The 15,730-nt window shown below is 45.9% G+C and overlaps 1 protein-coding gene across 1 annotated transcript in view; it reads left to right on the top strand.

Annotated features, from left to right (window-relative positions):
• RNF207 (ring finger protein 207) overlaps positions 1–15,730 on the top strand; it is a 159,585-nt gene that overhangs the window by 46,176 nt on the left and 97,679 nt on the right. Inside the window, exon 5 of the mRNA XM_075328790.1 lies at positions 11,973–12,105. Coding sequence (XP_075184905.1) covers positions 11,973–12,105 — 133 coding nt within the window. The remainder of the gene's footprint in view (positions 1–11,972; positions 12,106–15,730) is intronic.

Genomic DNA, 15,730 nt, shown 5'->3' with positions numbered 1-15,730 from the left:
TGCTACGCAGCCAGGGATTTAGCCGCCGCTGCTGTCACTGTCCTCCTGGGCAGATGGTAGTAGCAGCCAGAGATGGTATCACTCCCCACAGGTGGAGCAGGCCCTGGGGAGGATGATGAGGGGAGTAGTGATGGCCATGGCCTTTGGCGCCGAGGTGTGGGGGCGGTGGCGCCGGTAATAAGAGTCCAAGTCAGATGCTGCGGTTCCAGGTGTCTTTACTCACTCTTTGTGCTGCTCATCCAGGTAGTACTGGTCACCCACTTTGATGGGCCCTGTCGAGCCCAGATTCCTTCGGAGGTCAGTCCGGTGTGGTACTCGGTGGGCCCCTTCCTCCTAGCACCTTTAGGTTGGATCGCCCAAGGCTTAAAGCTACTTGAGGACCCCAGTCCATCTAGAGTAGTACTCTTGTCTCTATTTGCAGGTACCGCGGCTCCGCAATGGGGCCTGGTGCTGTCCAAGGCCCTGGATCCTAACTGGCACTGTGCTTTCGGGCTCTTTGTAGCCAGGGAAGCTTGAAACCTCCCCGTCCCGGCAGATTCTAGAAAACTAACTTGGAGAATTATCTTGTCTAGGGTCCTGCACCTTGGCGCCGGTTCCGAGGGAGCAATGAAGATCTCCCCTCGGCAACTGCGTGAACTCCTGTGTCCCACCAGAGCACCTGTAAGACACATCTGCTCCTTTCCTCTCCTGCTGGAGAACTCCTAACTGTTGTGTTGGCTCCTGACTCCCCCTGGTGGCTGCTCCTCCCCCGGGTCCCAGTCACTAGTGAGTGGTGCCCCCCATGTTTAAAGGCTACCTTAAGACCCTACCCTAGCCCGGTCCCCACTGGGGAGGGCAACCTGGTGGTGTATTTGAGTGTGTAAGTGGTGAAACCGGTACCGACCTCCTCCGGATAAGGGTTAAGCACTACACCTTAAATCAGATGCAGTACTCTGTGGCGACTGAAGCCTCAGGGGCGCCACACATTTCTATCATGCAGTCATGCAGTGATCTAACAAGTAGTTATAACCACAGCTGCAGCAAGTCCCTTGTGCTAATAATATCTGCTCCTCACTCCTCCCTAGGCCAGCTATAGCTCATTCCTTAGCTGTCCATGTTGAACTTTTCTCTGCAGAGCTGTGGTGTTGTTACTGTTGCAGCTACAAAGTTCTTGTTGAAGAAACCTTGGAGTCCTCTTTGTTCCATCTTTCCCCACCTGTTTGTATTATCTATCTTATTTGCAGGGACAAGAGTAGCATCTCGCTGGCCATCACTAGTCAGGGTGAGTTCAGGGCTAGCAAGGGCCTAGGCATCTGATCAGTGCACGGGGGGAAGGACCTGTTTAGGGACATTAAAGAGTGCAGAGATCAGACTAAGGTAAGTATTAGCAGGATGTGTCACCATTCCTCTTTCCCTGGGCCTGGGCCCATTGTTGTATTGTGTTCCCTTTTTATTGCGCCACTTGCAGGGGTCATCCCCTCCCCCTGCCAAACAGTAACCAGGTGTTCCCGCTGTGTTGCGCCATTCGCCGGGAGACCACTCGCACCTGACATGACATCTGTAGTCACATCGTGACATACAGACATGATCTGTAGAAAGACACTGTGAAGCCTACAACTATATAAAATCATGCAATCAATCATAAAGCCTGAAAGCAATGGTAAATACCACACACAAAAATAAATAGATAATACCAATACGGAATAGATCCCATTCGTTTCGCCACTTCATGTGGCTTCATCCAGAGAAAATAAACAATGTAATTCTTCTATATCAAAAAGTAATAATTACTAGGTACTCAAAAGGAAGATTAGGCGATAAACATCTAAAGTGGAGTTCATAACTGTTAGGACCATATGTTTTTCTCGTATGTATTTATCTGTGTTTTTATGGATGGCACTTGCAGCTATGTTAATTATCATAGATATTATAATTTTTGGATCTGTTGACATGTCCAGTTTTTTTTTTCTTTTTGAACCAACAAGGCATACCTTCTTTTACAATCTCATTTCCAGGCAGCCTACCTTAAGCAATCCATAAACTGATGATGGTCAAATTTAGACAAAAAATTTTCACATGCTGGATTGCTGCTATATCACCAAATAAATCATGTCTTTTCCACTTATTGGAGAGCCTTGTCTGTCTATCCGAAGTTACAGGACTGGATCCTACTTGAGCACTCACGCTCATAACTAGCATGTTTGTCTTTTTAGCATGCAAAATTGTGGACATTAATCCAAGTATCAGATAAAAGGCGACAATGTAACATCTAGCCTATATTACTGGGAGGAGCACACATCTTGCACCCAGCCCGTATTACTGGGAGGAGCGCACATCTGTCATCCAGCCTATATTACTGGAAGGAACACACATCTCACATCCAGCCTATATTACTGGGAGGAGCACACATCTCACATCCAGCCTATATTACTGGGAGGTACATAGATAAGGATGGTTGACCTCAGGGAGATCAACATCCAACACCGCGGAGCCCCATCACGTGTTTCTCAACGCAGTGACACTAGAACAAGGTCCCCTGGGAAAATATGCAAAACAAGAATGTTTTGCAGCTGTCTGTGGATGGATACCATGTTTGGCATAGGTGGTCTCCTTAACTGGAGACTGCCCTTCCCGTGGTTGTTCCTTCCCGGTGAAAGACCTGGCTAGTTTCCTGCCAGCGTTGAGAAACATGTGATGGTGTCTCCGCAGCATTCTTGTTTTGCATATTTTCCCAGGGGACCTTGTTCTAGTGTCACTGCGTTGAGAAACACGTGATGGGGCTCCGCGGTGTTGGATGTTGATCTCCCTGAGGTGTCTCTGCGGCATTCTTGTTTTGTATATTACTGGGAGGAGCACGCATCTTACACCCAGCCTATATTACTGGGAGGAGCACACATCTTACATGCAGCCTATATTACTGGGAGGAGCACACATCTTACATGCAGCCTATATTACTGGGAGGAGCACACATCTTACACCCAGCCTGTATTACTGGGAGGAGCACACATCTTAACATCCAGCCTATATTACTGGGAGGATCACACATCTCACATCCAGTCTATAGTACTGGAAGTTGCACACATCTCAAATCCAGCCTATATTACTGGGAGGAGCACACATCTCACATCCAGCCTATATTGTTTGTTTTAATGTTTTGTTTATTGAACAGTTATAAACAAAATGTATACAAATATCAGAGAGCATAGACAGATCTAGTATCGCTATTAAACTAATTTGCATTGAACCGCCTTCCAGGTCTGATGTCGTCTGTGGGGTGACATTCTCAAGTCGATTGATAGTCTTTATATCAGACGAGGGGTGGAAGGCGAGCGAGACCATAACTTGTCCTCGAAATATTATAAAAAACAGTTTTTTCCTTTTTCTTATTAAAAAAAAACAAATAAGAGAAACTAGGAAATAGGAGGGGGGGTGTAACTAAGACTCCTGAAAGAAGCCTTTTAGCACTCGAAACTCAGTGTTAGTAAGAGAGATAGGGGGTCCAAGAGATTGGAGAAAGGGGGAAGAGATAGGGGGGTGTGGAGTAGGAAGAGGGTGTTGGTCTAGGGTCCATTCATCATATGTCCATAATAATCGGGGCTAAGTCATTAGCTCGTTCAGTCCCCTAATGGGGGGGAGGAGATGACTTAGGATCCTTTATGGCATCTTCTGCGCAACCGCCGCCAAAAAAGGGGGTTTGGACTTGTAATCTTTCCAGGCATTCCAAACTTGCATAAAGGAGAACATATTCTGCCGTGAGAGGGCTGAGAGCTCTTCCGCGTAGTATAATTGGTCAATTTTCAGTAGTAGCTGCGAGATGGTGGGTATCATTGTTGTGCGCCACAGTTGGGCAATCAGCAGTTTACAGGCTGAGCTCACAAATGACACTAGTCTCGAGTTAGCTTTATCATTAGGCCACAGTGGGAAATTTAGTAGCAGATGCATGGGTTCTGGGTCCCCCTGTTTGCTTGTAAGGTCAGAGATCAGCTGAGTTGCTGTCTTCCAGAATATCTGGAGGCGTGGGCATGTCCACCATATGTGGAGATACGTTTCCTTGTCCCCCTCGCATCTCCAGCAGAGATCCGAAGAGGCGGATTTCCATGTGCCGACCGTGGTAGGGACTATGTACCATCTCGCAACTACTTTGAAAGAATTCTCTTGGACCCTCACACAACATGATGGTCCGTGCGAGGCTCCGTAGATTTGGCTCGTTTGAGCGTCGGTAAATGTGGTGTTCAGATCTTTTTCCCATTTCAGAATTTAAGCTCTCTTTACTGCTAATTCTTTTGTAAGTAGAGTGTTATATAAGCGAGATAGGATTTTTTTGGGGGACCTTGTTTGCGAGCAATAGGATTCAAATGTGGTTAGGGGTCTAGCGAGGTTGGATTGTGGCAGTAGTGGTTGGATTGTGTGTTTTATTTTCATGTAATGGAGAAATGTGAGTTTAGAGAGGAGGGGGATCTCACCCATCTCCTGCCTCGAGACCAGAGAGCCGTCCTCCAAGAGATCCGTAGCCGGGATCTTTGCATTACTCAGGTGCGTGGATTTTGCGGTGTTGGCAAGATTCAGGCTGGAGTCTAGAATATCGGAGATTAGGGTAAGTGGGGAGAGAGGGGGGGCCAGGAGCTCCACATTATGGTTCCAATTGTCCAGAAGTGTTCTAGTCAGTTCGTTGGTAAAGGTTCTTTTATTTCCCTGACAGGAGGGAGCGAGTAAGAGGGCTCGTAAGGGGGTGGGGGCCAAGTGTTCCGTTATCGTCGTCCATAACTTATTCGGAGGGCGTCTGACCCAGTCTACTGCTCTAGAGAGGACGGCGGCTTTATAGTATGTGGATATGTTGGGGTGTCCCATACCCCCTTTGTCCTTTGGGAGGCTCAATGTGTGAAAGTTAATTCTTGGTTTATGTTTGTTCCAGATGTAGTTGGAAATTAAAGAATTGCATTGAGAAAGGAAAGATTTGGGGACTGGTATAGGTAACATTTGAAAGAGGTATATGAGTTTTGGGAGTATGATGCTTTTGATTAGATTTTTCCGGCCTATCCAAGAGATAAAAGGTGCTTTCCAAGAGGCTATTTGCGTGGTAAGTTTGGGAAGGAGAGGCTTGTAATTTAGGTCAAAAAGGGATTTGGGGGCTTTCCCTATTTTGATGCCGAGATAGGTAATGTGGCTTTTTGGCCACCTGAATGGGAACGACTGTTGAAGAAGTTTAGTGACATTGCCCGGGATGTTTAAACTCAGCGCTTCAGATTTGGAGAGATTGATTTTGAAGTTGGACCATTGGCTGTAATCTTCTAGTGTGTTCATGAAGGCAGGGAAGCCTCTTTCCGGTCTGGACATTACTACCAACAAGTCGTCCGCAAAGGCGGCGGACTTGTGGTGAGTCCCCTGTAGGTTAATCCCCTCAATTTCCTGGTTTCGTTGGATGGAGCATATTAATGGCTCCATTACCATGACAAAGAGTAGGGGGGACAAGGGGCAACCCTGCCTGGTTCCATTTCTGATATCGAAGGGGTCAGTCAGCGTGTTATTTATTTTGATTCTGGCTGTGGGGGATGTGTACATCTGTAGTATTGCATGTATGACAGTCGGAGGAAAGTGAAAAGCTTCCAACGTGCCCCGCAAGAAGGTCCAGTCCACCCTATTGAATGCCTTCTCGGCATCCGTTCCCAAAAGCACAAGGGGCAAGTTCTGGGCCCTAGCATATTGCATTAGGTGAAGTAAGCCTAGCGCATTATCTTTCCCTTCTCTTCCTCGTACAAATCCGGATTGCTCCGGAGATATGAGGTCAGGAAGGATTTCCGCAACCCGGTTAGCGATTAAGCTAGCGTAGATTTTTAGGTCCACATTCAGAAGTGAAATGGGCCTATAACTTCCACAACTTTCCGGGTCTTTCCCTTCCTTATGTATTAATGATATGTGGGCTTCCAGGGCTTGTTTGGGAATAGGATCACCGAGAAGTAAAGCATTGCATGTTGCCAGGAGGTGATCCCCCAAGATATCAAAGAATTTTTTATAATAAATGGTTGGTAGGCCGTCCGGGCCTGGTGCTCTTCCCATGGGGCATTTGGACAGGATGGACTGAACCTCAGCACGAGAAAACGGTTTTGTCAGGGATTCTTGTTGTGTTTTGGAGAGTGTCGGGAGGTTTAATTTGGCTAGATAGTTATGTATGCCGCATTTTCTCTTGTCTTTGTCTGTTGCTGACTCTTCTGGCCGAAATTGGTATTAGGTCTTATAAAATTGTAGAAATTCATTTGAGATTTGGGAATAGTCCTGGGTGCGATGGCCCTGTGGTGTTTTAAGTGTATGTATAAACGTGCGAGCCTGTCTTGTTTTTATTAGTGACATCATAAGTTTGGAGGCTTTGTCCCCATGTACAAATATGCGGTTTTTCCAGCTCAAATGTAATTTAGCTGACTGTTTATTGAGTATGTCTCTCAGTGCCACCCGTTTGGCAGTCAATAGTTCTAAAGTCTGTTGGGACAGAGATTTTTTGTGTTGGGTTTCCAAAGTAGTTATATCTTCATATAGGCTTTGCAGAATTAGTTTCCTTTGTTTATTAAGGTGTGAGGAAATGGAAATCAGTTCTCCCCTTATGACCGCTTTATGTGCTTCCCATAAAATTGGTGCATTGATGTCTTGTGTCTTATTCTCCGCAAAGTAATTGCGGAGACGATCAGAAATACGTTTCCTATTGTCTTCTGAGGAGAGGCTGATTAATTTAACCTCCATGTGCGGTGGATCAGATATGGCCTCTGCAATGTGAAACTTGCCGTGACATAAGCGTGATCAGAGTGTGGCGTAGATTGGATTGTTGTGTCAGTGACGTTAGGTAATAGAAACCTGGGTAAAAAAATGTAATCTAGCCTGTGGTATGATTTATGGGGATGAGAGAAGAAGGTAAAATCTTTGGTTGTTGGATGTTGTAATCGCCAGACATCGATCAGGGAAAGAGAGAGGAGAGAAGTTTTGATCCGGGAGAGGTCCCTGAGTGATATGTGGCTCTTTTTTGAGGTTGAGTCTAATTTTGGTTCCAGGGCTACATTAATGTCTCCACAGAGTATTGGAGTGCCTTCCGAAAAGGTCCTGAATTTTTTGAGTGTGGAAAGTAGCCATCGAACCTGTTTGACATTTGGAGCATAAATATTTCCCATAGTTACCATTGAGCCCGCCAATAGGCCTTTAACAAATATGAACCGGCCATCAGGATCAATGACTTCATGTTGGGGTAAAAAGGGTATGTCTTTGGCGAGTGCTATCGACATTCCTTTAGTACGTTTATTTGGGGAGGGGGCATGAAACCACGTGTTATAGTGTGCTTTTTCAAAGCTTGGAATTTTGCCTTTGCAGAAGTGTGTTTCCTGTAAAAAGATTATGTCAATATGTTTCTTATGAAAGTTAGATAGAGTCTGTGCCCTTGGTATGGGGGAGTTCAACCCGTGCGCGTTAAGACTTATCACATTAAATACCTTATGATGTGTCGGCATAGTGACAATTGCGGGTGGATGTCTCTTTTTGCGGTGGGATGAATGGACCAGACCCACGACCATGCTGGGAAAGGAAAGAGCAGATGGGATGGAGGGTGGAGAAAAGATCAGATAGGGAACAAGGTGTTAAATTCAACAATAACAACATTTTCAACATCGGAATAAGAATGGGTATGCATCAAGAGGGAGCAAAAAGTGCAGAACCCCTAAAGTGACTTCATGCTTTTAGCATGCATAAGCAATGAAGGGCAATAGTAGGCCTGAGCCTAGGCCCTCTCATGGGGCTCGCTTTCTGAGTTCGTCTGGAGCTTCTGTGCCGCATTGCGCCTGGGCCTTTGGGTCTTCGGAATGATGCTGTGCCAAGGTGACGGCTCTGGAAGTTGCTGTAGCGTAGATGCCGAACTGTGGATTTCCAATTCAGGGTATTTCTCCAAAGTAATCGCCAGGTCTTCACAGATTCGTCTAATTTCAGCTGATGTTTTGCCTTGGTAGTGTTTCCCTTTTGCTGTTATTGCAATGCCAAATGGGTATAGCCAGCGATATGGGAATTGGCGTTGGCGTAGCTCTTCTGTAAAGGGTTTTAGTATTCGCCTTTTGGTCAGAGTGGTGGCTGCAAGGTCTTGAAATATCCGGATTTCGGAGTCTTCATACCTTATGGTGCCAGCTTCCCTTGCTTTTTTAAGAATGAGCTCCTTAATTCGGTAGTCCATGAAGCGGCAGATGACATCTCTTGGTGGTTCCCCCTGTCTGGGACGGGGTCTCAATGATCTATGGGCTCTGACCAGCTCTATCGGTGGTGTAGGATCAGCGTCTATCAGGTCGGAGAAGATGCTTTGAAGAGCCGGGATCAGGGCTTCGTTTGCTACCGATTCTGGGAGGCCTTTTAATCTGAGGTTGTTCCGCCTCTCTCTATTTTCATGATCCTCCAGAATAGCATGTATTTGGTTGACACTATCTTCTTGTTGGTGGAGACAAGAGATGATGGCATTGGAGGTTGTGGTGATAGTGGCCTGGGAAGCTTCTAGTGTTTCCACTCTGTGGCCTATCTGGCCAATATCCTGTTTGATGTGAGAGAGTTCTTTCACTACCGGTTCTAAGGCTTTGTTGAGAATCCGTTTGATAAAGGACCTGGAGATTGGGAGGCTCTTGCTGGAATCCATGTCCTCTGCATCACTTGCGTCATCTTCCATTTCTTGTGTGGCATTAGCAGATGAGTTTTGAAGACTGTCAGCCCCCGCCTCTGCTGGCAAGAGATGTTTTTTGAGAAACTTATCGACGTCTGCCTGAGTCATGGTCACCATGAGTCATGGTTTGGGCAGAGCGCTGGCCATTTTATTGCCAAATTTGACCATGTCGAAGTCAGTTCTTATGGTATTATGTTATAATGAGTAGAGTGGGGGTCTGGTCCCTCTGCTCCCTCTGAGCAGTATGGAGTTCACCGCTTTACATGCCCCTGTGGGGGGGTCGGATGGACTGTGCCTTTATATGGAGTGTAGGTCCGCGTGGACGTCCTCTGTGCCCACTCCTCTGTGTGTTCCCGTCGGCAGCCCCAGGGTCTAGGAAGATATATGGCTCAGGAACTTAGAATATTGCCAAAGTGCCCTTCTTGCGACCCTAAATGTGAGAGTCTCATCCCTGGCAGGGCCTCAGGTAGTGGAGAGAGGAGTGGGGTGTCCCCTGAGATGTTGTGGACGCAGCCCTTAGGCTATGAGGGGGGGCCTCTTTGCTTGGGGCTCCCTCAGGCTCTCCTGCCTGGTACCTGAGTGCGGCCTCTCTGCGGAAGCGGGCCTGGCAGCCCCCCGACTCCTGGGTTGGCGTGCGTCGTTCAGCTGTGGGAGAGGGGGGGAGGAGGACGCCGTCCCGGTGAATGGGGGTCGCGGCGGGGTATGCCCTGGACTCTCCTGGGTCTCACGGGGTGGACGCGGGGATGCGGGAGGGCGTCCGGAGGGCGTCCGGAGGTTTTCACTTACCGCCCGAACTCCTCTCCGGTCCCGGTAGGGTCTCCCAAAGCGCCACCCGCAGCTGTCGCGAGGCTTCCGGCCGGAACTCCGGATCTCCCGGCGGCCGCCCGAAGGCCCGACGCGTCCCACCGCCTCCCCTGCTCCGGCTCTGTCTGACTGGTGACCGGGTAAGTAGCAGCGTCCTCTCCACTTCTTGTCGGCCGTCTGGTTTGTGTCCTGCGGCTGTGTGTTTGCCGCACTTGCCTCTGGCCTGCGGAATCGGGGGGGGTTCAGGTCTCCAAGATGGCGGCGGTCCCTCTCCTCTTCTCCCTGATCGCCGGGCTTGCTGGTTTGTGAGGCCGAGTCTGGGGGGGGGGGGACGGCTCTGTGCGATCTCGGTCAGCTCTGCCCGGGCCCCTTGCCGTTGTCCGGGTCACCCCAGCACGAGTGCTCCACGTCACCGGGGGTCCCACTCCACATCCAGCCTATATTACTGGGAGGAGCACACATCTCACATCCAGCCTATATTACTTGGAGGAGCACAAATTTCACATCCAGTTTATATTACTGGGAGGATCACACATCTCACATCCAGTCTATAGTACTGGAAGTTGCACACATCTCACATCCAGCCTATATTACTTGGAGAAGCACAAATTTTACATCCAGCCTATATTACTGGGATGAGCACACATCTCACATCCAGCCTATATTACTGGGAGGAGCACACATCTCCCATCCAGCCTATATTACTGGGAGGAGCACACATCTCAAATTCAGCCTATATTACTTGGAGGAGCACACATCTCACATCCAGCCTATATTACTGCGAGGAGCACATATCATATATCCAGCCTATATTACTTGGAGGAGCACACATCTCACATCCAGCCTATATTACTGCGAGGAGCACATATCATATATCCAGCCTATATTACTTGGAGGAGCACACATCTCACATCCAGCCTATATTACTGGGAGGAGCACATATCTTATATCCAGCCTATATTACTTGGAGGAGCACACATCTCACATCCAGCCTATATTACTTGGAGGAGCACACATTTCACATCCAGCCTATATTACTGGGATGAGCACACATCTCACATCCAGCCTATATTACTGGGAGGAGCACACATCTCCCATCCAGCCTATATTACTGGGAGGAGCACACATCTCAAATTCAGCCTATATTACTTGGAGGAGCACACATCTCACATCCAGCCTATATTACTGGGAGGAGCACATATCTTATATCCAGCCTATATTACTTGGAGGAGCACACATCTCACATCCAGCCTATATTACTGGGAGGAGCACACATCTCACATCCAGCCTATATTACTGGGAGGAGCACACATCTCACATCCAGCCTATATTACTGGGAGGAGCACACATCTCACATCCAGCCTATATTACTTGGAGGAGCACACATCTCACATCCAGCCTATATTACTGGGAGGAGCACACATCTCACATCCAGCCTATATTACTGGGAGGAGCACACATCTCACATCCAGCCTATATTACTTGGAGGAGCACAGCTCTCAGGGTTTTGAGCACCTTTTGGAGAATTGTCACTTACGATGTCAGTAAGACTACTGTAAAATTTAATTGATTCAGGATTAATTAGATCTTATAGGTCCTGGACTGTTTGGAGAAATTTATATTACAGAGATGTGCAAGTAATAGCTTCCAGACTATTGCATTATCACATGCTGGATTAAAGGAATTTCACTGTATATCTGTTTTTGAATAATTTGGGTGACAATCAGGTCCACTTCATGGGTTGTCACTTAGATTTTGTAGAATGATGAAAGAAATACTAATTTAAAGGGAATATCTCACCAAGTTGTTGTTAACCCATCTGGGTCAGAGACCCTGATTCCAGCAATGTGTCACTTATTGGGCTGAGTACTACAGATTTGATAAAATCCCTGTTTTATCGTAGGTGCACTTCAACCGTGGCAGACAAAATAAAATCCAAAAAAATCACATTGTATGATTTCTAAATAATTAATTTGCATTTTATTACATGAAATAAGTATTTGATCACCTTCCGGCCAGCAAGAATTCTGGCTCTCACAGAGCTGGACTCTACACTCATTACCTGTATTATTTAACCTGTTTGAACCCGTTACCTGTAGAAAAGACGCCTTTCCACACACTCAATCACACTCCAAGCTCTCCACCATGGCCAAGACTAAAGAGTTAGGACACCAAGGACAAAATTGTAGACCTTTACAAGGTCGGATGGGCTACAGGACAAAAGGCAAGCAGCTTGGTAAGAAGGCAACAACTGTTGGTGCAATTATTAGAAATGGAAGAAACAGAAGATGATTGTCATTTATACATGAGCGGTTGCCAATTAGCATGACTCCACTCTCTCAGAAAAAAAACAAGGATAAATGAGGTCCAAATCCAATCTGTTTCATCCTGCAGGAAATATCTATACAGTATGTATGTATGTATGTGTATATATACATATTGTCCATCACTGTGAAAATAGGCACTATCTGGCACATCTATGTATTCTAACAAGTTGATTCTTTATGTTTGCATCCTGTAGGCATCAATCTATAGTGAAAGGAAACAATGCTCTACCCCCAGTGGATAGATTATTAAAGTTCCTTGTGGACAGCTCTGCGGACTCTGGAGAGATTGTACAATGCGCCAACTGTGACCTTGAGAGCAAAAGGCAGGTATGGAAAACCTAAGCATCAGTTATAGATATAGACAACCTGGGATTATGGAAATGCCGATAATTACATGGCCAGTGTAATTAATAGTTTGTTGCTTGTGCTAAAAAAATGTTTTTAAGACTATTTGATAACAGTTCCAAAGCATCTAAAATATGGTAAAAAACATTATTCAACTATTAATATGTCCTTGATTAAAATATTCTGCTTTTTTGTATACAGCTCCAAGGCAGACAGATACAATATACAGCGGGTGAAACAAGTATTGAACACTACACCAATTTTTTAAGTAAATTTCTAAATGAGATATTGACATGAATTTCTCACTACATGTTGGTAACAACCCATCCAATCCACACAAGCAAGAAATCAAATCATAGATGTCCATAAATTAATTTTTGTGTAATAATGAGAACTGACACAGGGAAAAAGCATTGAACACGCTTACTGAAATTTATTAAATACTTCGTACAAAAGCTTCAAGATGCCTTCTGTATGGAGACACTAGTTGCATGCATTGCTCAGGTGTGATTTTGGACCATTCTACCACACAAACACTTCAATTCCTGCAGGTCCCGTGGGGTTTTTTATGGACTCTGAACTTTAGTTCTTTCAATAAATTTTCCATTGGATCCAGCTCAGATGATAGTCTGGGCCATTCTAGCTTTTCTTTTTCTTAAATTGAGAGTTTCCTTGTCTGTGTGTTTGGGATCATTGTCTTGCTGGAATGTCCACCCTCATTTTATCTCCATCATCCTGGTAGATGGCAGGAGATTTTTATTTTTATCAAGAATATTTCGTTAAATTTGTCCATTCATCCATCCTTCAATTATATGAAGTTTGCCAGTGCCAATGCTGAAAAACAGCCCCACACCATGATGTTCCCACATCCAAACTTCACTGTTGATATGGTGTTTTGTGGGTGATTTGCCTTTTGACCTCCAAACATGGTGTGTATTATGTCACCCGGAGAGTTCAATTTTGGTCTCATCTAACCAGAGACCAGGCTATATTCTCCCAGTATTACACAGGCTTATCTAAATGTTGTTCAGCAAACTGTAAATGTCCTTGAACATGCTTTTAATTCTGCAATGGAGTCTTGCATGGTGAGCGTGCATATAGGCCATGGAGGTTGAGTGAGTTATTTTTTTTTAAACAATTTTACCTGCTGATTCCAGGTCTTTCTGTAGCTCTACACAGGTGGTCCTCTGGTCTTGAACAATTTTTCTGATAATTCTTTTCACTCCTTTAATTGAAATCTTGCGAGGAGCACCTGGTCATGGCGATTTTATGGTGAAATTATGTTCTTTCCTCTTCTGGATTATGGCCCCAAAATTGTTCACTGGAATCTTCACTAGTTTAGAAACTCAGCTGTAATCAATGCCATCAGTATGTTTTGTAACAATAAGGTTGCAAAGGTTTTGAGACAGCTCACTGGTTTTACCCATCATGAAATGTATTTTGTGTGGCACCTTGATAATGAGACACCGTTTTATAGGCCATCAGTTGAACCAGCTAATATTTTTATGTAAGTAGGAGAATTGCTTTCTAATTACTGATAGATTTTAGCTGGCGTCATGATTCCCCATGGTTTTTTGCAATGCTCTTTCTTCATGTATTCAATACCTTTTCCCTGTGTCATTTACCATTAGTATCAATAACTTAATTTATGGACATCTATAGTTTGATTTCTTTGCCTGTCGGGATTAGATATCGACATCTGGAGAGAAATTCATGTCAATAGCACTTTTATATTTACTTAGAAAATTGGTGATGTGTTCAATACTTATTTCACCTGCTTTACGTAGTATTACTCTGACGTTGTGTGATCATTTATTAGTATTGTGTTTTATTCCACAAGCAGCACAAGTCATGGATGCAAAAGCTGACAGTCATAAGGGTACTTTACACGCTGCGATATCGGTATCGATATCGCTGGCGAGCGTCCCCGCCCCCGTCGGTTGTGTGACATGGGCAAATCGCTGCCCGTGGCGCACAACATCGCTTACACCCGTCACACGAACTTACCTGCCCTGCGATGTTGCTCTGGCCAGCGATCCGCCTCCTTTATAAGGGGGCGGTTGGTGCGGCATCACAGCAACGTTACACGGCAGCCGTCCAATAGCAGAGGAGGGGCGGAGATGAGCAGCCGAAACATGCCGCCCACCTCCTTCCTTCCTCATTGCCGGTGGACGCAGGTAAGGAGATGTTCGTCGCTCCTGCGGTGTCACACATAGCGATGTGTTCTGCCTCAGGAATGACGAAAAACATCGTACCTGCAGCAGCAACGATATTAAGGAAATGAAGGACGTGTCAACGAGCAACGATTTTTCATGTTTTTGCGCTTGTTGATCGGCGCTCATTGGTGTCACACGCTGCGATGTCACTAACGATGTGACCCCGACGATATATCATTATCGATGTCGCAGCGTGTAAAACACCCTATAGTGTGTTGTATCTGTGTCCTGTACCACTTTGGTCATATTGTGCTTTAGTCCACATCTATCAGTGAGGACATGGATGGATCGTCAAACTTTTATGCTGTTGAGGTGCAACACAAGACTTGAGGAAAAGAGAGGGACTGGGGGCTACATGTGAAATGCCAGTGTGGGACTTGTAGTACTATGGAGAGTAGGAGCAGTGCCAGTCTATGTCTTCTTCTGCTATTTAGGTTTTAGTGGCACTATATTGGTTGGACTTTTATAAGGCTAAAGGGTGCTTTACACACTGTAACATCGCTAACGATATATCGTCGGGGTCACGTCGTTAGTGACGCACGTCCGGCGCCGTTAGCGACATCGCAGCGTGTGACACCAAGGAGCGACGATCAACGAGCGCAAAAACGTGAAAAATCGTTACTCGTTGAAACGTCGCTCCTTTTACAAATATCATTGCTGTTGCAGGTACGATGTTGTTCGTCGTTCCTGCAGCAGCAGACATCGCTACGTGTGACACCGCAGGAACGACGAACATCTCCTTACCTGTGTCCACCGGTAATGAGGAAGGAAGGAGGAGGGCGGGATCTCCGCCCCACCTCTGCTATTTGACGGCTGCCGTGTATCAGGGAAGGTAAGTCCGTGTGATGGGTGTTAGCGATGTTGTGCGCCATGGGCAGCGATTTGCCCGTGTCGCACAACCGACGGGGGCGGGTATGCTCACTAGCGGTGTCGGTACCGATATCGCAGCATGTAAAGTACCCTTTACACTATACAGTAGGTACCATTCTGGAGGCTAGCATTATGGGCACCACTCAATGGTTAGCACTACGTGACTACAGTCATGGCCAAAAGTTTTGAGAATGACACCAAAATTATATTTTCACATGATCTGTTGCCCTCTGGTTTTTAATTGTGTTTGTTTGATGTTTACATCACATACAGAAATATAATTGCAATCATATTATGAGTTCAAAAAGGTTCTATTGACAGTTAGAATGAGTTAATGCAGCAAGTCAATATTTGCAGTGTTGACCCTTCTTCTTCAGGACCTCTGCAATTCTCCCTGGCATGCTCTCAATCAACTTCTGGACCAAATCCTGACTGATGGCTGTCCATTCTTGCATAAGCAATGCTTGCATTTTGCCAGAATTTGTTGGTTTTTGTTTGTCCACCCGTCTATTGATGATTGC

Source organism: Anomaloglossus baeobatrachus, chromosome 11 (assembly GCF_048569485.1).
Source record: "Anomaloglossus baeobatrachus isolate aAnoBae1 chromosome 11, aAnoBae1.hap1, whole genome shotgun sequence".
NCBI lineage: Eukaryota > Metazoa > Chordata > Amphibia > Anura > Aromobatidae > Anomaloglossus > Anomaloglossus baeobatrachus.
The sequence above is the reverse complement of the archived record's forward strand: the minus strand, read 5'-3'. Positions and strand labels throughout refer to the sequence as shown.